The sequence below is a fragment of the Solea senegalensis genome, unplaced genomic scaffold (assembly GCF_019176455.1).
Source record: "Solea senegalensis isolate Sse05_10M unplaced genomic scaffold, IFAPA_SoseM_1 scf7180000014781, whole genome shotgun sequence".
Lineage (NCBI taxonomy): Eukaryota > Metazoa > Chordata > Actinopteri > Pleuronectiformes > Soleidae > Solea > Solea senegalensis.
The window spans coordinates 1-21136 of NW_025321126.1; the positions used below are offsets into that span (position 1 = coordinate 1).

Genomic DNA, 21136 nt, shown 5'->3' on the forward strand with positions numbered 1-21136 from the left:
ATCAGGTCTGAAAGACTAAACGTTAGAAATATCACAGAGCTCCGAGTTACACAACATGAAAAGTGAAGATATGAGAGATTTGTTGCCCTCTCTAGCCAACAACTAAAGGCCACATTAGCAGCAACAAAGCCTGGATTTGAAGTGGGTTCTTTTTGTGGTTCTGCTATGTGGCCGGATGACGAAAGATTAAACTGTGTTCAGACACAAACATTTGGAAGTAACTCCTTTTTCTTGTACACACATCAGCCACTTTATTAGGAACACCTGTTCAACGGCTTGTTAAAGCAAACATCTCATATCAGCCGATCACACGGCAGCAGCTCAACGCATTTAGGCACGTAGACATGTCCAAAATGACCTGCAGACGTTTGAGTGACTTTAAATGTGGTACGGTTTCATATCTGGCGTTTCCTAAGAAAAATCCAAAAAAAGAGAAAGTATCCAGTGAGCAGCAGTTCTCTGGGTGACAATGCCTTGATAATAGCAGAACTGACAAGAATGGCCATTAAACCACAACAGGTGCCACTCTGGCTACTTAATTAGTGTCTTGCGTACCTAATAAAGTGGCCTGTGAGTGTATATTTTACCCTCATGCGTTTATTACATCTTAATATGGGATATTCTTTGTCTTTGATGGGGTGCACACAGCACATAATTAACTGTGTACTAACAAATAAACAACAAAAAAAAGAAACCCCCCTCCTTCTAAATTAATACCACACTTTTCTGTTTCCTATTACTGAGTGTGTCATGAAGAGGCTCTTGGCGCTCTCCAAAGTTCCTGTTTTTGTTAAATTGTTTCTCTTTTCCACACTTGACACGGCACAAGGCATCTGCTCGCATTCTGCACACCATCCCGCCCCTTCCCGACTGCTCGCTCCAACCCCGTGACCTGTCTGTCAACTCTTGTTCCCATGGTGATTAGCTAGAAAACCTTGGCCAATTATCTGCCTTTCTTGGACACATGCCGCACAAAATGCTCAGAGCAACAAGGACACCACTACTCTCCAGAAACCTCTTCAATAGCCCAGAGATTTGTGTGATGGGTTAATGGTTGGATAGTTAAAAGTTCTGCGGAGGTGACACTGGTAGGTTCATGTTGATTCATAGTGTGCTCTGACCCTGCTGAACGTTTTATAGTGACGGGTGTCTGTCTACATATTCAGCTGAATGGGACAAGGCCTGCATAAAGACAGGCAGGCAAGACAAGAGCCATAAAAGCCTGGTACTGACAGGACGCCTGCTTCAGAAAAGCCAGACACGAGGAGAAAGTAAGTGACATGGAGTGCCACAGTGATTCAAGCACTGATTCACTGAGAAGCATGAATAAAAAGCTACAGGTCTCGCTGCAGAACCTGTAACTTACTTTGCCAGGCAAAGTAACAGAGATTGAGTGTCTTTCTATTCTGTGTGAAGGTGACGCGTCCCCTCAAGAATGTGGTTCTCTTCCTCTTGCCGGTCGCTTCAATTTCCCCTTTGGTTGCTTACTTCACTCACGCAGCCGAGGAGCTGTCGCTTGAGGAATCTGGAAAACACCAGCGGGGAATGAGAGGAATTTCTGCTTTTCGTTTTTCCTTAACCACCCCCTCACCCCTTGCTCTCTTTACTTTGGACGCCTCAGCGCAGCCGGGCTCTTGAGTTTTCTCTTGTAACTGACTATGGCCCAACAATAACAACCTCTCATAAACAATGGTGCTTGTTGATTGGGGGGTTGAGAAGTAGAGTGGCCGTTGCTGGCCCATGCAGTCGGTTTTGCTGGCAGTGGGCCTCACAAATGGTCCTAAAAGTCCTTAAATACAGGCTACATCGAGGACGTGAAAGATTTAAGGGCAACTTTAAAAAAATGCACCATCTCTGAAGGGCCATAAACACATGCTTTGGCCCTTTCTTAATCCATCTTTTCTCCAAAAGGACTTTGATGGACCAAAGTCTGAAAGGGGATGCTGGTCAGTGTCAGGAAACCACAAAAGTACAGAGGGAAAAAAATGGTAGTTTTGGAATTCTCTGCTTTTACAGCAGCCGTGGACTCGTAAAGGGAGTCTGGATCACATTGAGCAGGAGTTTGAACAAGACGACCATGAAGCTCTGCTCCATCCTTTCAGCCTATGGGCAAAACACAGCAAGAGTCACATGCCATTTAAAAACTTTGGTTAAACCCTTTGTTTGTGACGGGCAAATGATAATGCGGAGTGACGTGTCCTGGAATAACTCTACTGTTTCCATTTTAGAAGATGATCCTGCACATTACTGGACAGTGTCCCTCATCTGCTGAGCCGTTTTTATTACTCTTGCATCAACTAAATCAAAATAAAACATCAAAACGGATTCTTGTGAATGGGGAGGGTAAACAAACCATGGTATTTTATTATAATTTCCTACAGGCTGCATACCACAGCAAGGCTTTTGGATTTGAGGAGTTTTTCCAAAATAACTAAGATGCACAAACAACTCACACAGTTCAATGCCTTTTGTATTAACAGCCATGCATGGGGTGCCCCCTTGTGGACAAATAACATAGGTAAATTTTACTTTTAGGGTCATTTTCACCATCCCTTAACACAATATATTACTCAGTTTAACAAAAGATAATACATTTTTAGATATTTGTTTGAGCTTAACATTTTATTTATTGAATAAGAATAAGAAAGAATTATTCAGTGTTCATTTAAACATTCTGGACATCATTCCAACACACACAGACACACACAAAGAAAGAATGCAATCTTCATAAACAGAATCAGTGTCTAGAATAAGTAAAGGTCAGCCTGTCACTGCTCTTCATTTGCTCCCAGGTTTGAAAGGATCAGACCAGATCTGCACACCTGCAGGTGTAAAAAACCCAGAAATAGAGCCAATAAGAAAAGAGTAAAGTTTAAGAAATTACACTGTATTGACCTGCACGGTAAGTGTACATCTAAATTAAATAAACACTGAACATTGGGCAGGATTGATAAAATGGCAAATAGCGTACACACACACACACCAGATGTTGCTGCCAAATAAACTATGACCAACCATGTGACATTTTTGGTCCTAAGACCGTTCATGTGACTCTGTGCATGTGCAATGTATCTTTGCTGCTTTTCTCTTTGTCTGAGGAAGGGCATGGGTCCAAAGTTGCACCTGGTTGGTACTAAAACGTTTTTTGAGAGCAACAGCTGGTGTGCAGATACTTTTTGTGAATGTTTTAACGCGAGATAAAATATCACATGACCATTGTTGATGCCAAACCACATAAAAGGACTCCACATACATGCTGTGATTCCTATTAATTTCCATTCATGTATTTCCTTGCTTTATCGTGGAGGGTAATATGTAATTACAATTGTGTAATTGTGTAAGCATAGAAGCAGCATAGAAAATAAAAAAGGACATACTTTACAGTAAAAGTCATGAATATAGTTTTCTTACATGGTACAAGTCACCAGAAATGATCAGAGAGCTTGTTTTTATTATTAAAATAGTTGATGATTAATTAAGTAATCAATAATAATCCATTGGTTTTTGCAGCCCTAATATAAACAGTGATTTTCATTACTTACTCAGTAAGTAAAACTGGCAACAAATGTTTTTAAGAACGGCATTAGACCAAAGTAAGAAAAAGAAAGAAAGCACAAATACAGGGAGCCAGTATACTGTACAAGATATACACATGCAACAGATATCAGTATTTTAATTAATACTAGTCATTCAGAAAGTCCAAAAGATTCGAATCAATTTCAAAACTGGAATAAAAGTAAGAAAAACGCAACCACCAAGCATCTGTAATGTTATTCCAGACCATTCTGCCTATTTGAAATGTACACTAAGACATTATAAATAAATATACCGTTAATAAACTGCTTCTGTTCAAATCAGTGGTCTGCTCTTACCCACAGGTTGAACATCTGCCTGGTTGATTCCTGCACGGTTTTTCTTCTGGACTTCTCCTGAAGAAGAGACACCGGCACAAAACATGTGATAGAAAATGTTTGTGGTCAAAAACAACGTCATAAACAAGATTTTTATCAGTCTATTCATTGTTCTCTTTTGTTCGTATTGCCAAAAACACACAACACTATAAATCCCATCTATAGCTTTCCATCTGTGCTGACGTAAATTGGGTAGATATAAGCTCAGAATTAGCTATGTATTTTCCTGGCATTGTTCTTTGTCTCGGTTGGTTTAGCTGCATATTTATGTGCGAAAAAGAAAGTGAAAAAGTAATCTCACTGAGTAGATAACACTTTTATTTTAAACCACATTTAGCAAAAAAATAAACATTTTCTATAAGCATTATTTTTATTTTAGACCTCAAAACTAGAGAATAATGAGATTTTCTGTGGCTGACGCTGGTCTTCAGGGCAGTCCATGGCCAAAATGTGTTATTCTTTGGCCGCATGAATCGAAATAGTCATACAGAAGTAAAGTTAATAGCTTGTAATACTAGGTTTTTAAAGAATACATTAATGTAAACATTTAAAATTTTGTAAAAAGGGAAACCTCTGTGAGCAGATAGAAATGATAGAGGTGACACATTTAGTAAACGATGTAAACAAACTTTTCTCACAAGTGAGGGAATTAACACAACAAGAGAGTTAAATTAACTTAAAAAAAAAACACGACTCTGAGGTTCGTGAACTACAAACGCTTCCTGCTAGCTACAAAGGCTATCTTAGTTTATTTGGAGAATTTGAATGCAACACTGAGTAGGATTAGCACGATGCTAAAACAATATTCATGCGCATTGACATTTACATGACATTAGTCTGGACAGTGTAAACAGAAGACTTACTGTATTCCTCTTTATGTGTGAGTGGATAGTAAAATATGGGATAAAACGCAGCAGCCACCGCCGTCACAAAACCCCCGAAAATTAACGCTATTTTCACATTTCTCGACATGTTTGTGTTACATGAGCATGAGCATGAGCACTCTCTCCTCTAAGCGCTTACAGCAATTGTTTCCGGCGTAAAGGTCACCACCAGCGCTTTTTATCAACCAATATGGTCCATTCTGGCCTTCCGTAGAGAGCGAAGTCACGTGCCACAGCACAACAATAACAAGGAAGAGGATTTTTTAAAGCTTCCAGTCATTCTTTAGCTTTACACGCTAATACAATGATATTATTAACCGTTAGTGTGTTTGTTTGTTGTTGCTATTATTCACATGGAGTTTCAGGCGAAGACAAACCTATTCAGACATTTGTAATTCCTCACAGTCATATGGATGTGGGATGGGTGTACACTGTTCAGGTGGGTTTATGTCTGTGTCTTTTCTTTCCCTTTTTCTAATATATATTGTCCTTTATTAATTGTAGTTCATCTCCTACACATACTTTATACTGTATTATACTTTGTCTAATCATGAAACATATTTTCCACAGCTGACATAAAAACTCAGGGTTTGTATTGGTATTTTCCATTATAGAATAAGTAAGATAAAGATATAATATAATAAACATTTGTATTAAGTGTTAATGTCCTTCTGCTTTGGGTAGATGACTAATATTGACATTTAATAGCCTATGCAAGTACTAAAAAAAGTATTACTAGTAGTATAGTATAATGAGAGGATACTACAGGACATACTCTTATTTATCTGTAATTACATTTTGCTCCTACCCTTTGTGTTGCTGTGTCAATTTGAATTACCCCTATGGAGGATAAGGCTGCAACAAATGATTATTCAATCATTGATGAATCTGTTGATTATTTTTCGATGAATTAACTCCTCGTTAGGTTCATAAAAGGTTCGAAAATGGTGAGAAATGTTTCAGTGTATCCCAAAACCAAAGCTATTCAGTTTACTGTCATAGAAGAAGAATGAAACCGTAACGTATTCACATTCAAGGAGCTGAAGTTACAGAAGTCGATGTGGTTGTCTGTTATTAATCGACATGTAGTTGCAGCTCAGGTTGGACCAACAAAAGTACAACTTACCTTAAATGTGTGTACTTTTGTATAAATATAAGTTTAAATATGTATTTCCTATAGGAGAGTATGCACGCCTATGCAGCCAATGTGTACAGCAGTGTGACTGAGGAGCTGTCGAAGGCTAAAGACCGCAGGTTCATCTCGGTGGAGCAGGAGTTTTTTCGACTGTGGTGGGACACTGTCGCCACAAACTCTCACAAGAGACAAGTAAGGATGTGTGAGGAATCACTTCTCTGAACTGACATAAAATAATGCACAAATTCAGGAAGGTCCCTAGATACGTCTGTGTTGCAAGTAAGAAATAATAAAGTTGAAATCAAATCAGCAGACGCCAAGATTTTGGTCCCCATTTTTATAGATAGGGTTGTTCTGATGGCTGTTTAAGTTTAAAAATCAGTAGGGTCTACTTTGCTCAGTACATAATTAATGTCATGGTTTGATTCAGGTGCGACAACTTGTGAAGGAAGGTCGACTTGAGTTTATCATCGGGGGGCAGGTGATGCACGACGAGGCTGTAACTGATCTGGAGGATGAGATACTGCAAATGACAGGTACTACTAATTTCCTGCCTCTGTAAAACCTGCAGTTGCCGTGACAACTGGAAGTAGTAAACCAGAATCTACCTGCTGTTTCAGAGGGACATGGTTTCCTCTACGAGACGTTTGGGGTACGGCCTCAGTTCTCCTGGCATGTGGATCCTTTCGGAGCCTCTGCCACTACTCCAGTCCTGTTTGCCCTCGCAGGATTCAACGCCCACCTCATCTCACGCATAGACTATGACCTGAAAGACACCATGCAGAAGAAACAGGTATTAGTTGTTGCCACTTTTGGAATTAAACATCTTAGCTTGACTTGGTAGTAAATAGTCATTGCATGTTTTTTGTTTTTTGCTGTACTTTTTTGGACAGAGTCTACAGTTTGTATGGAAAGGCTCCCCCTCTCTAAAAGAGAAGCAGCAAATCTTCACCCACATCATGGACCAATTTAGTTATTGCACTCCATCATACCTGCCATTCTCAAACAGGTACAGCATGTCAGTGTTTGTGTCTGCCAGCACAAGAGGCTCTTACAGGCAGTGTATAAATGAGTAAAAATGTATTAAGATAATGGGTAACAGATATTTTAAGACTGCATTAAGCTGGTTACTGAGGTACATAACTTACTGAGTTTAATTTACTGTCATTGAACTGCAGCTCTGGTTTCTACTGGAACGGCATTGCCTTGTTCCCAAACCCTCCAAAAGATGGAGTCTACCCCAACATGAGTCTACCTGTCACTAAGGAGACAGTACACGCCTACGCCCAGACCATGGTGGACAACATTAAGAAGAGGGCAGCCTGGTTTAGGACCAATCATGTGCTCTGGCCATGGGTGAGTAAACAAAAATCAGGGATCACTGTCTAGTTGTTTATTTATTTATTTTTTTACATGGACATCTCCAGGTAAAGGTCTAAAAGTACAGGAAGTAATGTGGGAGGTACTTTTTCAATATTTATGTTGTTTTTGATGCTTTGAAAAGACATTTGTTCATATTTACAAGTTACACACGCTACCGTTTTTAAAGCTGCACATATGTTTAGAAAAATAAATGACCTTAAAAGTTTTTGTGCTCCTTGTGTTTTAGGGCTGTGACAAACAGTTCTACAACTCCTCTGTACAATTCAACAACATGGACCCTTTAATGAAGTACATCAACCAGAACAGCAACGAGTTTGGGGTGACAGTTCAATATTCCACTCTCAGTGAATACTTCCAAACCATCTACCAATCAGATCTTGTGTGGGAGGTGAGGGGGAGTGAAGATTTCCTGCCATATTCCACTGGTGAGAACCTGTTTCCTAAACTCTAAAATGAATCATCACCTGTTCTTATTAAATAATGTAACGTGTTTTCTTTCCCAGAACCGTACCAGGCATGGACGGGATTTTACGCCTCCAGAAATGTTTTGAAAGGAGTGGCACGACAAGCGAGTTCGCTGCTGCACGCAGCCGAGACGCTCTTCACCCGGTATAGAATCAGCTTCCCTGACGGACCTGTAGCTCCAGACTGGGCCCTGACCAAACTGAGAGCACTTCGCTGGGCTGTCTCCGAGGTAAACTGTCGAACATGTTTTACCACACATGGACAAATTTACATAAAATCTGAACCACAAAATCATTCCAGGTGCAGCACCATGACGGTATCACCGGCACCGAGTCTCCCAAAGTAGCAGATATGTACCTGCAGCATCTCACGCAGGCCATGATGGGAGTGGAGGAACTTTTTGCTGCTCTGATTCTGCTGCCTCACAACATCGTCGTCCCTAGCCTCCTCACGAGCCACTACCACAGGAAAGGTGCTTCCTTAAACATGCTAATATTAGGGCAGTGCTCCCTCTAAAACAAAAATAAATGTGGTCTGTTATGTCTGTTTGTGTACAGAATTAAATGTATGCTTTGAACCAAAATTGTGACATTAGCGTCAAGTGTAAAGAGTTTTCTCATTATGCCAGGTGTTCATCACACTCTGGAGCAGCATGTCATCGTGTACAACCCTTTAGCGTGGAACATCACCACCATCATCAACGTCACAGTCACCTTTATGAACGCAGCCGTCTTTGATCAAGATGGGCGGCCCGTGTCTGCACAGGTAGTATTATATTTTCTTTTCTTTTTTAAAAAAAGGACACATGACTGGGTGTGGGGCTGGGTGCCACTCACTGCACTTTATTAGGCATCCAGTGTACCTAACAAAGTGGCAAATCTCTTCCTCTGTTGCAGATCCAGAGATCAGCGCAGTCCAATGTGACTTATGACCTTTTAGTCGTGGTGGAGCTGGGAGGCCTTCAGCAGAGGAAATACCTGATTAAGCTCTCAGACAAGTCTTGCTCTGGGAGGTCCAGATGCGGCCGGACGTACAGCGCTAAAGGTGTCCTGTTTGACAGAGTCCGTGTCCAGGACTGGGCCAAAACAGGGAGGAGGCTTCTCCCGGTTCTGAGTGAATGTTACAAGCTCATGTTTGACCAGGATACAAATCTACTGCACAGCATCACCTATCTGTAAGACTCTCATTCCTGATTGTAATAATGTATCATGGTTTTGCAAAGATTTAAACATCTGTGTCACTAGTCATGAGATCATTTCCTGTCCTGACAACATTGTTGCAATTCACAATATCGTTGCTATTATTCTAATGTAAATTTAAATATTTAAATATGCTTTAATATATATTTTTTAAAGAAGAATGTTGTACATGACTTATATTAGTAAAAAATAAAATGCTACAAAATCATGTTATTAGTATTAGAACATATGATGCTATAACGATTTTAATCTATGTTTTAATGTTACAAACTATGCTATTTACATTTCATATCTTCTAAAGAAACATGTTTCTAACATTACAAAAAACAACTTACATTACAATTTCAAATTACATAAAGTAATCATTAAAAAACCTTTTTTTTACAAAAATGTAAATTAATATTAGTAACTATTGGTAACTATTTGTCACGTACGTCACACTTTTTTTGTGGCTGTTCAAAAGCTTTTCTCTGACCTCTTTGTCGATCTTCCTAGTGAGGAGAAAAGGAGAGTGAGGGTGACTCAGGATTTCTGGGAGTATCACGCTAATGGAGACGTAAAAGTGGGGCCCATCTCTGATAATTACATCTTCAGCACTAACGGATCTGCTGTACGGGCCTACCAGGCTGTGGAAATGGAGATTGTCCCAGGAAAGATTGTATCTGAGATCAGACAGTACTTCTACAGGTCAGTAACAGGAAATGTATGTTTTGCTGTTTGGGTTTCTTCTTCTTTTTTTTTTTTAGACCTAACTGTGACATTCACGCTTACTTTAATAAATGTAACGTCTTCCAGAGATGAAAGCGATAAGGACTACGCTTACTCGATCACCACCCGAGTGCCAGAATGTTTCGGGACCAGACCTCGCTGTCACAGACTGGAGCAGACTTATTCGCTGGGGCCCCTTCCTCTCAACACCGAGGTCGTCCTCAGGACCAGCACTGCTCTGAACAACAACAGAACCCTGTTCACAGATGACAATGGCTACCAGATGATGAAGAGGCCATACAGGAAGTTCATTAATAACACTTTAGCCAGAGTAAGTGCTTAGCCTGATTCTAGACTGATTGTTGAAATGCCATGACTATAATTCTATAATTTACCCTTATGTCTTTAAATGTACAGTAATTCATGTTATGTTCCATTTACAAATTGGTTAGAACCTACTTCTTGCACAGTGTTTTACAGACACAAAAATACAGTGTGTGTGTGTGGTTTTTTTTTATTTTAATTATCTTTTTATTATTTTTGATGTTTATGAAAAAAAAGAACGCTCTTAAATTAAGCAAAACTTAAGACTAATGCTTATATTTACTAACTTTCTTCCTGTCACCCCACAGTCTAGGTGCTGAAGCCTGATCCATAGTCCAAATGTTATTTTCTGCCTGGTTATGAAATAAATAATAATTATAAATTAAGGTTTTAGTGGGCTGCAGATGATTGTTTTGGATTTAAAATGGGACATTTTTAAATTTGGGAAAGGCAGTTCTAGAATTGCTGGTGCTAGGGCAATAAGCAACTGGTCCAGAGCCACTGAAATCATACAAGAACTCCACTAATTACAGACATTTGAAGCCCATTTACTTCTTCATGATCTAACATAACAATACCACTGGACATTGCTTTATTTTCTATTAACTCAACAAGAAATTTGATTGACATCTTCACATGAATTTTGCAGAACTACTTCCCCATGGTTCGGATGGCGTACATTGAGGACGACCTCAGCAGACTGGTGCTGGTCAGCGACAGAGCACATGGCGTGTCCAGCCAGGCCAGTGGACAACTAGAGGTACAAAAACACTATGAAAGCACACAATCACTAGTGTCTGCGCACGCAGGAACATCTTTTATCTTCACGCCTCACAGGTCATGCTGCATCGGCGACTTTGGAACAACTTGCCCTGGAACCTCGGCTACAACCTGACCCTCAACGACAGCTCAGTGGTCAGGCCCACATTGTGGATGATGCTGGGCTCTGTTAATACCACTTCCAAGCTCTACCAGAGGGAGGCGGTAGAGCTGCAGCACAGACCTGTCGTCATGCCCATAGACCAACCCCGTGAGTGCTCAGTTTCATAATGACATTTAAAAACTGACGTGTGGAACAAAATGGGTTTCTGGCACAGATCAGGTAGTGTTTCAGAATGGCAGCCTCCATTTTATTTTACAGACATTATACACTTATTATACAAACTAATTGTTACAAACTGGACCTCATACTAGTCCCTACTTCTTTCATTATTTATGATTATCTCACCATTGTGTTTTTTTCATTTAGAGAAGCCCTGGCAGGACAAAGAGTCCAGAGGAGGTTTTCCTGTGCAGTCGGTGGTTCTGCCACCGAACCTCCACCTGCTCAGCCTCAGCGTCCCCGGTTGGAACTACAGCTCCAGTCATGACATTCACCTCGGTCACGTACACTCAGGTCAGATGCAAAAACACTGGAAATCAGACTGTTTGTCCCTACGCTGAAGGATTGTACTGTATGAGATTTTTGTTTGACGCTCACTTAGGTGAAGATCTGCACTCAGAACCAGACTTTGATCGGGTTCTGCTAAGAATCATGCATCTGTTTGAGGAGGGAGGAGATCCTGAGCTTTCAACGCCAGTCACCATAAACTTAAAGGTATTCATAAAGAATGCAACTTCAGCTCTACACATCTATCATACCAGTGTTAACGTATCATTTAACTGTACGTTTTGTCTCTCCTTAAAATGTTTTATAATGAGGTATTACTCTCAATTTAAAACAGTGTACCTGGGATTTATATTAATTTTTATAAATGTGTATTTCCTGTTTTTGTCTTATTTATTAAGTATGTTTTTAAGGGTTTATTTTATAATTTAAGAGCTCATTTTCAGGCATTAATTGGGGAGTGGTTTTCAGAGCCTTAAAACTGTTATTTGTATAAAATTATTCAAGAAATCTAAAACTTATTATTAACTAATTAATTAATTCAATATACTTATTATAAACTTACTTACAAATTCATTTTTTACCTGAATGAGCAGGAAGTTCTGCAGGCCATAGGTGAAGTCAAAGTGGTGGAGGAGCGTTCTCTCACAGGAACCTGGGATGTCGCCAGTCTGCAGAGGTGGAAGTGGAAGACTGTCGATAACCCAGAAACAACAAGTAAGACATGGAGTTCAGTCATTGTCATTCACTGCATTTCATTGTTTGTTTTTACAACTATGCCTTTTTTACATATCATCATTTCTTTCTTTTAGAGAATAAAGAGTTTTGGAGTCGCGGAGAAGAAGCTTTCACTGTCACCATTTCACCCAAAGAGATCAGGACCTTCTTCATTCACTTCAACACAGACAAAGACTTTTAGGCTGCACCGTCTTCTGTGAAGATCTTCACACTTTTGTGCTTTTTAAAGATTTGATTCTTTGCTGCACTGTTACTTGCTGCTATTTTTTGCACATGATTAGTAAGGGGGCACCGATGAGATGTGAACACGCCCATTTTGAGTCACAGCTGATGAATAAAGTGATTATTTTTGTCTTATTTAAATGTCTGTCTTCACTCTGGATTAAACAAAAAATAAATTTGCATTCATCCATGAATTCAAAATTAAGAGTCTTCGAATCAGTTTCCTACTTGTTGCTAAAAACTAAAAAGAGTGTTAGGGTCACATGTAAAAAAAATTTTTAAATTTTAATCTCAGAATTCTGACTTTAATCTTAGTATTCAGGCTGTTTTATTTCACTAATACTCTTCCATATAAACGTGAATACAGAATACAGAATATACAGAGAAGAAAAAAAATCCCATGATATTGTACTTCCAGTGAGAGGTACCATCCCCAGACCACTAGGGGGCCTCACACTTCCATGAACTGAACACCAGGAGTCTAACAACAGCATCATCAGTTAAACACCGCAGCACTGAACCACAGATGTAAACAGCAGCAGGTGATGGGGTTTTAGTTCGGCATGATCACCAGCGAGGAACGAGATACGAGTCTGATGTTCAAGATCAAGATGAGCAACAGCAGCAACAGCAGTGTGAGTGAGTGTGTGTGTGTGTGCTGATTTCTCCGTGCGTGTTTTAATAGCGTGCATGAAACACACCAGCGTGTGTTAAATCATGCTGACTCTACTGTCTCTGTATCTGCCTCCTTTCATTTATGTGCAGTCAATATCGAGTCTTTGTTGTTGATAGAGGACGCAGGATGCTGTAAGGAGGCGTTGCCTGTGTTGCTAGGATACTAGACTGGGAGGGGCATGTTGGGGTGGGTTGTTATTTAACAATGAAGACAGACATATTCCAGAGTTTACATGAATACCAATAATCCCACTTGTTTTTAATACAAATGTGATTCAGTTATGAACAGAATAATCCATACAGAGCATAAGCTGGTTATGCCCACCTCAACCTGCAATCTCTCCAACAGGATAGTATAATCTGATTGAGATGTCAACATGTGTACATAGCTTGACTAGAATCATGCCTTAATCTGATTATTGCTTAATCAGAGTATGGTGTGTGTGTGTGCGTTTGAATAGAAAAAGGAGAGGGAGCAGAAGAGGAGGCTGCAGCACTTCCTGAACGACCTGGCCTTGCTTGGATCTTTACAGGTTTAAACACACAAACTATGCAAACTATGTTAAATTCACAGTGTGGAAAGCTATTTAATCAAATAATTCTCTTCCAGGGTTTTAAATACTTCCAGCCGTGGCTCAGGGGGAAAGAGGAGCTGCTGCTCACGGTCGTCAACGAAGATCTGGTCAGTTTCTGAAACAAAACGGGCTTATTTTGACAGCTGGCCACAGTAGAAAGATCCCAGGTCTGAATAATCAAATTAATGATGGCTGAGTTCCATTTAGCTTCCACACTTGGTGAATGCAGGTTCACTGTCACACTGACCCGAACAGAGCCAACGTTCACAGTTCATGAAGTGGTCGTGAACTGAACAGTCCTCCGTGGTATAGTGGTTTATATCACCACCTGTCACACAGAAGGGGTTTGATTCCCTGATATGTGCAGCCGACTGCTCCTAAGTTCATACAAGGCAATGCAACTCAAAAGTGCAAGAGCTAGGATGTGATGAAGCTGGCTGCTGTTGAAAAAGGCCCATTAATATGAATAAATACAGAATGTACTGTATTTACGTAATACTTGTGTCATATATTTATTATAGCACATGCATTGTATGTACACTACACCTGTGCTACTAGTGTTTCCCCCAAAACTGCACTTGACTGAGGTGACAGTAAATGCCACCTCTCCTGCAGGGTTGGCGTTCCCCGGGCTTTGTGGTGTCCAGAGCCTCGTCCTCCTCGTCCTTCTGCTGCTCCTCCAGCAGCATCTGTAACAGCAGCGACATCTCCCCGAGCAGCAGCGAGCCCAGTCTGGACAGTCGCTGCAGCTCCCCTCTGCCCGGAGAAGCTCCGGCTCCACGAGACCCTCTGTCGCAAACACGCACCAAGAACACGCAGCCACAGAACGACAGGTGACTGATATGTGTGTGTGTTTATAAAACATGTATGTTAATGTGCTTACAGCGTCAGGAAGTAGCATCTTGATTGATATATGTTGGTGCATCAACATCTAACAAATATTAAAGAGATAGGCTAAGGTTGTTTTATCCACGAAGGGACTCGAACCCTCAATCTTCTGATCCGAAGTCAGACGCCTTGTCCATTAGGCCACATGGTCTTGTCGTTTGCACACAGTGGTGCGGTCAAAGAGCAGGCCACACACCCCGCCTTCCAAGTAAAGGCACTGTTCTCAGTCGAAATGCAAGCCTGACCCATGAGGAAGTAGGCACCACCTATATGACTCAAAGGCTATGGGTTCAAAGACCACCGCTGTCTACTTTTTACAGATTCCTGTGTCGCTGAAGGAGCAAAAAAGAGGCTCTGTAGCGCAATGGACAGCGCATTGGACTTCTAGCTGATAAACACAGAAAGTGATTCAAAGGTTGTGGGTTCGAGTCCCACCAGAGTCAGTTCTTATGCATCGACCACATCCATTGGGGTCCTCTTTGATACATCACAGGCTTCAGCCACTGACTGTGCAAACCGTTGTGTGACATTTTCACACAGAAGTACTGAACGCACACAAGGGGCAGTGGGCAACACTCATATGTATCTTTGCTCAAAGCAGACCTTGAACCAACAACCCTCCAATTAAAAGCCAAACTGCTGTGGGTACCAAGCACTTGTACTGTCATAGCACAGGTAAAGAACCAACAACAAGCACAAATAGTCAACCACGAAGGGACTCGAACCCTCAATCTTCTGATCCGAAGTCAGACGCCTTGTCCATTAGGCCACATGGTCCCGTCCTTCGCACACAGTGGTGCGGTCAAAGAGCAGGCCACACACCCCGCCTTCCAAGTAAAGGCACTGTTCTCAGTCGAAATGCAAGCCTGACCCATGAGGAAGTAGGCACCACCTATATGACTCAAAGGCTATGGGTTCAAAGCCCACCACTGTCTACTTTTTACAGATTCCTGTGTCGCTGAAGGAAAAAAAAAGAGGCTCTGTAGCGCAATGGACAGCGCATTGGACTTCTAGCTGATAAACACAGAAAGTGATTCAAAGGTTGTGGGTTCGAGTCCCACCAGAGTCAGTTCTTATGCATCGACCACATCCATTGGGGTTCTCTTTCATACATCACAGGCTTCAGCCACTGACTGTGCAAACCGTTGTGTGACATTTTCACACAGAAGTACTGAACGCACACAAGGGGCAGTGGGCAACACTCATATGTATCTTTGCTCAAAGCAGACCTTGAAACAACAACCCTCCAATTAAAAGCCAAACTGCTGTGGGTACCAAGCACTTGTACTGTCATAGAACAGGTAAAGAACCAACAACAAGCACAAATAGTCAACCACGAAGGGACTCGAACCCTCAATCTTCTGATCCGAAGTCAGACGCCTTGTACATTAGGCCACATGGTCCCGTCATTCGCACACAGTGGTGCGGTCACAGAGCAGGCCACACACCCCGCCTTCCAAGTAAAGGCACTGTTCTCAGTCGAAATGCAAGCCTGACCCATGAGGAAGTAGGCACCACCTATATGACTCAAAGGCTATGGGTTCAAAGACCACCGCTGTCTACTTTTTACAGATTCCTGTGTCGCTGAAGGAGAAAAAAAGAGGCTCTGTAGCGCAATGGACAGCGCATTGGACTTCTAGCTGATAAACACAGAAAGTGATTCAAAGGTTGTGGGTTCGAGTCCCACCAGAGTCAGTTCTTATAAATCGACCACATCCATTGGGGTCCTCTTTGATAAATCACAGGCTTCAGCCACTGACTGTGCAAACCGTTGTGTGACATTTTCACACAGAAGTACTGAACGCACACAAGGGGCAGTGGGCAACACTCATATGTATCTTTGCTCAAAGCAGACCTTGAAACAACAACCCTCCAATTAAAAGCCAAACTGCTGTGGGTACCAAGCACTTGTACTGTCATAGCACAGGTAAAGAACCAACAACACGCACAAATAGCCAACCACGAAGGGACTCGAACCCTCAATCTTCTGATCCGAAGTCAGACGCCTTGTCCATTAGGCCACATGGTCCCGTCCTTCGCACACAGTGGTGCGGTCAAAGAGCAGGCCACACACCCCGCCTTCCAAGTAAAGGCACTGTTCTCAGTCGAAATGCAAGCCTGACCCATGAGGAAGTAGGCACCACCTATATGACTCAAAGGCTATGGGTTCAAAGACCACCGCTGTCTACTTTTTACAGATTCCTGTGTCGCTGAAGGAGAAAAAAAGAGGCTCTGTAGCGCAATGGACAGCGCATTGGACTTCTAGCTGATAAACACAGAAAGTGATTCAAAGGTTGTGGGTTCGAGTCCCACCAGAGTCAGTTCTTATAAATCGACCACATCCATTGGGGTCCTCTTTGATAAATCACAGGCTTCAGCCACTGACTGTGCAAACCGTTGTGTGACATTTTCACACAGAAGTACTGAACGCACACAAGGGGCAGTGGGCAACACTCATATGTATCTTTGCTCAAAGCAGACCTTGAAACAACAACCCTCCAATTAAAAGCCAAACTGCTGTGGGTACCAAGCACTTGTACTGTCATAGAACAGGTAAAGAACCAACAACAAGCACAAATAGTCAATCACGAAGGGACTCGAACCTTCAATCTCCTGATCCGAAGTCAGACCCCTTGTCCATTAGGCCACATGGTCCCGTCGTTTGCACACAGTGGTGCGGTCAAAGAGCAGGCCACACACCCCGCCTTCCAAGTAAAGGCACTGTTCTCAGTCGAAATGCAAGCCTGACCCATGAGGAAGTAGGCACCACCTATATGACTCAAAGGCTATGGGTTCAAAGCCCACCGCTGTCTACTTTTTACAGATTCCTGTGTCGCTGAAGGAGCAAAAAAGAGGCTCTGTAGCGCAATGGACAGCGCATTGGACTTCTAGCTGATAAACACAGAAAGTGATTCAAAGGTTGTGGGTTCGAGTCCCACCAGAGTCAGTTCTTATGCATCGACCACATCCATTGGGGTCCTCTTTCATACATGACAGGCTTCAGCCACTGACTGTGCAAACTGTTGTGTGACATTTTCACACAGAAGTACTGAAACGCCTGAGGGGCAGTGGGCAACACTTTCATATGTATCTTTGCTCGAAAACGAACCTTGGAAACAACAACCCTCAATTAAAAGCCAAACTGCTGTGGGTACCAAACACTTGTACTGTCATACTTTGAGTAAAGACAACAACAAAAGCACAAATAGCCAACCAGAAGGTTCAGACCCTTAATCTTCTGATCGAGAAGTCCAGGCGCCTTGTCCATTAAGAGCCCACATGGTCCGTCATTAGCACACAATGGTCAGGTCAAAACAGAGCCACACACCCGTAGCCTGATAGAAGGCGCTGTTCTCGAGTCGAAATGCAAGCCTGACCCATGAGGAAGTAGGCACCACCTATATGACTCAAAGGCTATGGGTTCAAAGACCACCGCTGTCTACTTTTTACAGATTCCTGTGTCGCTGAAGGAGAAAATAAGAGGCTCTGTAGCGCAATGGACAGCGCATTGGACTTCTAGCTGATAAACACAGAAAGTGATTCAAAGGTTGTGGGTTCGAGTCCCACCACAGTCAGTTCTTATGCATCGACCACATCCATTGGGGTCCTCTTTGATACATCACAGGCTTCAGCCACTGACTGTGCAAACCGTTGTGTAACATTTTCACACAGAAGTACTGAACGCACACAAGGGGCAGTGGGCAACACTCATATGTATCTTTGCTCAAAGCAGACCTTGAAACAACAACCCTCCAATTAAAAGCCAAACTGCTGTGGGTACCAAGCACTTGTACTGTCATAGCACAGGTAAAGAACCAACAACAAGCACAAATAGCCAACCACGAAGGGACTCGAACCCTCAATCTTCTGATCCGAAGTCAGACGCCTTGTCCATTAGGCCACATGGTCCCGTCATTCTCACACAATGGTGCGGTCAAAGAGCAGGCCACACACCCCGCCTTCCAAGTAAAGGCACTGTTCTCAGTCGAAATGCAAGCCTGACCCATGAGGAAGTAGGCACCACCTATATGACTCAAAGGCTATGGGTTCAAAGCCCACCGCTGTCTACTTTTTACAGATTCCTGTGTCGCTGAAGGAGAAAAAAAGAGGCTCTGTAGCGCAATGGACAGCGCATTGGACTTCTAGCTGATAAATACAGAAAGTGATTCAAAGGTTGTGGGTTCGAGTTCCACCAGAGTCAGTTCTTATGCATCGACCACATCCATTGGGGTCCTCTTTCATACATAACAGGCTTCAGCCACTGACTGTGCAAACCGTTGTGTGACATTTTCACACAGAAGTACTGAACGCACACAAGGGGCAGTGGGCAACACTCATATGTATCTTTGCTCAAAGCAGACCTTGTAACAACAACCCTCCAATTAAAAGCCAAACTGCTGTGGGTACCAAGCACTTGTACTGTCATAGCACAGGTAAAGAACCAACAACAAGCACAAATAGTCAATCACGAAGGGACTCGAACCTTCAATCTCCTGATCCGAAGTCAGACCCCTTGTCCATTAGGCCACATGGTCCCGTCGTTTGCACACAGTGGTGCGGTCAAAGAGCAGGCCACACACCCCGCCTTCCAAGTAAAGGCACTGTTCTCAGTCGAAATGCAAGCCTGACCCATGAGGAAGTAGGCACCACCTATATGACTCAAAGGCTATGGGTTCAAAGCCCACCGCTGTCTACTTTTTACAGATTCCTGTGTCGCTGAAGGAGCAAAAAAGAGGCTCTGTAGCGCAATGGACAGCGCATTGGACTTCTAGCTGATGAACACAGAAAGTGATTCAAAGGTTGTGGGTTCGAGTCCCACCAGAGTCAGTTCTTATGCATCGACCATTGGGGTCCTCTTTGATACATCACAGACTTCAGCCACTGACTGTGCAAACCATTGTGTGACATTTTCACACAGAAGTACTGAACGCACACAAGGGGCAGTGGGCAACACTCATATGTATCTTTGCTCAAAGCAGACCTTGAAACAACAACCCTCCAATTAAAAGCCAAACTGCTGTGGGTACCAAGCACTTGTAGTGTCATAGCACAGGTAAAGAACCAACAACAAGCACAAATAGCCAACCACGAAGGGACTCGAACCCTCAATCTTCTGATCCGAAGTCAGACGCCTTGTCCATTAGGCCACATGGTCCCGTCATTCGCACACAGTGGTGCGGTCAAAGAGCAGGCCACACACCCCGCCTTCCAAGTAAAGGCACTGTTCTCAGTCGAAATGCAAGCCTGACCCATGAGGAAGTAGGCACCACCTATATGACTCAAAGGCTATGGGTTCAAAGACCACCGCTGTCTACTTTTTACAGATTCCTGTGTCGCTGAAGGAGAAAAAAAGAGGCTCTGTAGCGCAATGGACAGCGCATTGGACTTCTAGCTGATAAACACAGAAAGTGATTCAAAGGTTGTGGGTTCGAGTCCCACCAGAGTCAGTTCTTATGCATCGACCATTGGGGTCATCTTTGATACATCACTGACTGTGCAAACCATTGTGTGACATTTTCACACAGAAGTACTGAACGCACACAAGGGGCAGTGGGCAACACTCATATGTATCTTTGCTCAAAGCAGACCTTGAAACAACAACCCTCCAATTAAAAGCCAAACTGCTGTGGGTACCAAGCACTTGGCTGCTGTCATAGAACGGGTAAAGAACCAGGCCTGGAAATGAGGTCAGCCGAGGACTGAACCTCAATCTTCGATCCAGTCAGGCCTTGTCCATTAGGCCACATGATCATTAAAGCACACCACAGTGAATTAGGTCACAGAGCAGGCCACACACACCCGCCTTCCAGTAAAGGCACTGTTCTCGGTAATGCAAGCCTGACCCACGCATGAGGAAGTAGGCACCACCTATATGACTCAAAGGCTATGGGTTTCAAAGACCACAGCTGTATCTACTTTTACAAATTCCTGTATTAAGGAGAAAAAAAGAGGCTCAGCAGCGCAATGGACGAAGCGCGTGGACTTCTAGCTGACTGAAAGTGATTCAAGGTTGTGGGTTAAAGTCCCACCAGAATCAATTCTTATGCGCCGACCACATCCATTGGGGTTCTCTTTCATCCACAGGCTTCAGCCACTGACTGTGCAAACCGTTGTGTGACATTTTCACACAGAAGTACTGAACGCACACAAGGGGCAGTGGGCAACACTCATATGTATCTTTGCTCAAAGCAGACCTTGAAACAACAACCCTCCAATTAAAAGCCAAACTGCTAAGGGTACCAAGCACTTGTACTGTCATAGAACAGGTAAAGAACCAACAACAAGCACAAATAGTCAACCACGAAGGGACTCAAACCCTCAATCTTCTGATCCGAAGTCAGACGCCTTGTCCATTAGGCCACATGGTCCCGTCCTTCGCACACAGTGGTGCGGTCAAAGAGCAGGCCACACACCCCGCCTTCCAAGTAAAGGCACTGTTCTCAGTCGAAATGCAAGCCTGACCCATGAGGAAGTAGGCACCACCTATATGACTCAAAGGCTATGGGTTCAAAGCCCACCGCTGTCTACTTTTTACAGATTCCTGTGTCGCTGAAGGAGAAAAAAAGAGGCTCTGTAGCGCAATGGACAGCGCATTGGACTTCTAGCTGATAAACACAGAAAATGATTCAAAGGTTGTGGGTT

General features: G+C 42.7%; 2 protein-coding genes and 15 non-coding genes across 17 annotated transcripts; 10 read left to right on the forward strand and 7 right to left on the reverse strand.

Annotated features, from left to right (window-relative positions):
* Positions 1 to 2603: 2603 nt before the first annotated feature.
* On the reverse strand, positions 2604 to 4951 carry LOC122761536 (small integral membrane protein 20-like). Its single transcript, XM_044016769.1, has 3 exons — positions 4775 to 4951; positions 3873 to 3929; positions 2604 to 2822 (listed from the first exon to the last, which is right to left on the reverse strand). The coding sequence occupies exons 1-3, from the start codon at positions 4881 to 4883 to the stop codon at positions 2779 to 2781; spliced, it is 210 nt and encodes a 69-aa protein (XP_043872704.1). The 5' UTR covers positions 4884 to 4951; the 3' UTR covers positions 2604 to 2778.
* Positions 4952 to 5001: 50 nt separating this feature from the next.
* LOC122761535 (epididymis-specific alpha-mannosidase-like) lies at positions 5002 to 12491 on the forward strand. The gene is made up of 19 exons (XM_044016768.1): positions 5002 to 5234; positions 5976 to 6122; positions 6361 to 6466; positions 6551 to 6723; positions 6824 to 6939; positions 7109 to 7286; positions 7540 to 7738; positions 7817 to 8007; positions 8079 to 8250; positions 8407 to 8543; positions 8675 to 8952; positions 9473 to 9664; positions 9773 to 10016; positions 10659 to 10769; positions 10847 to 11039; positions 11259 to 11405; positions 11494 to 11606; positions 11993 to 12113; positions 12209 to 12491. The coding sequence occupies exons 1-19, from the start codon at positions 5100 to 5102 to the stop codon at positions 12313 to 12315; spliced, it is 3060 nt and encodes a 1019-aa protein (XP_043872703.1). The 5' UTR covers positions 5002 to 5099; the 3' UTR covers positions 12316 to 12491.
* A 2076-nt stretch (positions 12492 to 14567) lies between these two features.
* Positions 14568 to 14645, reverse strand: trnar-ucg. Its single transcript has one exon. It is a non-coding gene; the product is annotated as a tRNA-Arg (tRNA).
* Positions 14646 to 14844: 199 nt separating this feature from the next.
* trnar-ucu lies at positions 14845 to 14937 on the forward strand. The gene is made up of 2 exons: positions 14845 to 14881; positions 14902 to 14937. It is a non-coding gene; the product is annotated as a tRNA-Arg (tRNA).
* A 261-nt stretch (positions 14938 to 15198) lies between these two features.
* Positions 15199 to 15271, reverse strand: trnar-ucg. The gene has a single exon. It is a non-coding gene; the product is annotated as a tRNA-Arg (tRNA).
* Positions 15272 to 15470: 199 nt separating this feature from the next.
* On the forward strand, positions 15471 to 15563 carry trnar-ucu. The gene is made up of 2 exons: positions 15471 to 15507; positions 15528 to 15563. It is a non-coding gene; the product is annotated as a tRNA-Arg (tRNA).
* Positions 15564 to 16096: 533 nt separating this feature from the next.
* Positions 16097 to 16189, forward strand: trnar-ucu. The gene is made up of 2 exons: positions 16097 to 16133; positions 16154 to 16189. It is a non-coding gene; the product is annotated as a tRNA-Arg (tRNA).
* A 261-nt stretch (positions 16190 to 16450) lies between these two features.
* trnar-ucg lies at positions 16451 to 16523 on the reverse strand. Its single transcript has one exon. It is a non-coding gene; the product is annotated as a tRNA-Arg (tRNA).
* Positions 16524 to 16722: 199 nt separating this feature from the next.
* Positions 16723 to 16815, forward strand: trnar-ucu. The gene is made up of 2 exons: positions 16723 to 16759; positions 16780 to 16815. It is a non-coding gene; the product is annotated as a tRNA-Arg (tRNA).
* Positions 16816 to 17348: 533 nt separating this feature from the next.
* Positions 17349 to 17441, forward strand: trnar-ucu. Its single transcript has 2 exons — positions 17349 to 17385; positions 17406 to 17441. It is a non-coding gene; the product is annotated as a tRNA-Arg (tRNA).
* Positions 17442 to 17976: 535 nt separating this feature from the next.
* Positions 17977 to 18069, forward strand: trnar-ucu. The gene is made up of 2 exons: positions 17977 to 18013; positions 18034 to 18069. It is a non-coding gene; the product is annotated as a tRNA-Arg (tRNA).
* Positions 18070 to 18330: 261 nt separating this feature from the next.
* Positions 18331 to 18403, reverse strand: trnar-ucg. The gene has a single exon. It is a non-coding gene; the product is annotated as a tRNA-Arg (tRNA).
* Positions 18404 to 18602: 199 nt separating this feature from the next.
* On the forward strand, positions 18603 to 18695 carry trnar-ucu. The gene is made up of 2 exons: positions 18603 to 18639; positions 18660 to 18695. It is a non-coding gene; the product is annotated as a tRNA-Arg (tRNA).
* A 533-nt stretch (positions 18696 to 19228) lies between these two features.
* trnar-ucu lies at positions 19229 to 19321 on the forward strand. Its single transcript has 2 exons — positions 19229 to 19265; positions 19286 to 19321. It is a non-coding gene; the product is annotated as a tRNA-Arg (tRNA).
* A 255-nt stretch (positions 19322 to 19576) lies between these two features.
* On the reverse strand, positions 19577 to 19649 carry trnar-ucg. The gene has a single exon. It is a non-coding gene; the product is annotated as a tRNA-Arg (tRNA).
* Positions 19650 to 19848: 199 nt separating this feature from the next.
* trnar-ucu lies at positions 19849 to 19941 on the forward strand. The gene is made up of 2 exons: positions 19849 to 19885; positions 19906 to 19941. It is a non-coding gene; the product is annotated as a tRNA-Arg (tRNA).
* An 848-nt stretch (positions 19942 to 20789) lies between these two features.
* Positions 20790 to 20862, reverse strand: trnar-ucg. The gene has a single exon. It is a non-coding gene; the product is annotated as a tRNA-Arg (tRNA).
* Positions 20863 to 21136: the final 274 nt, after the last annotated feature.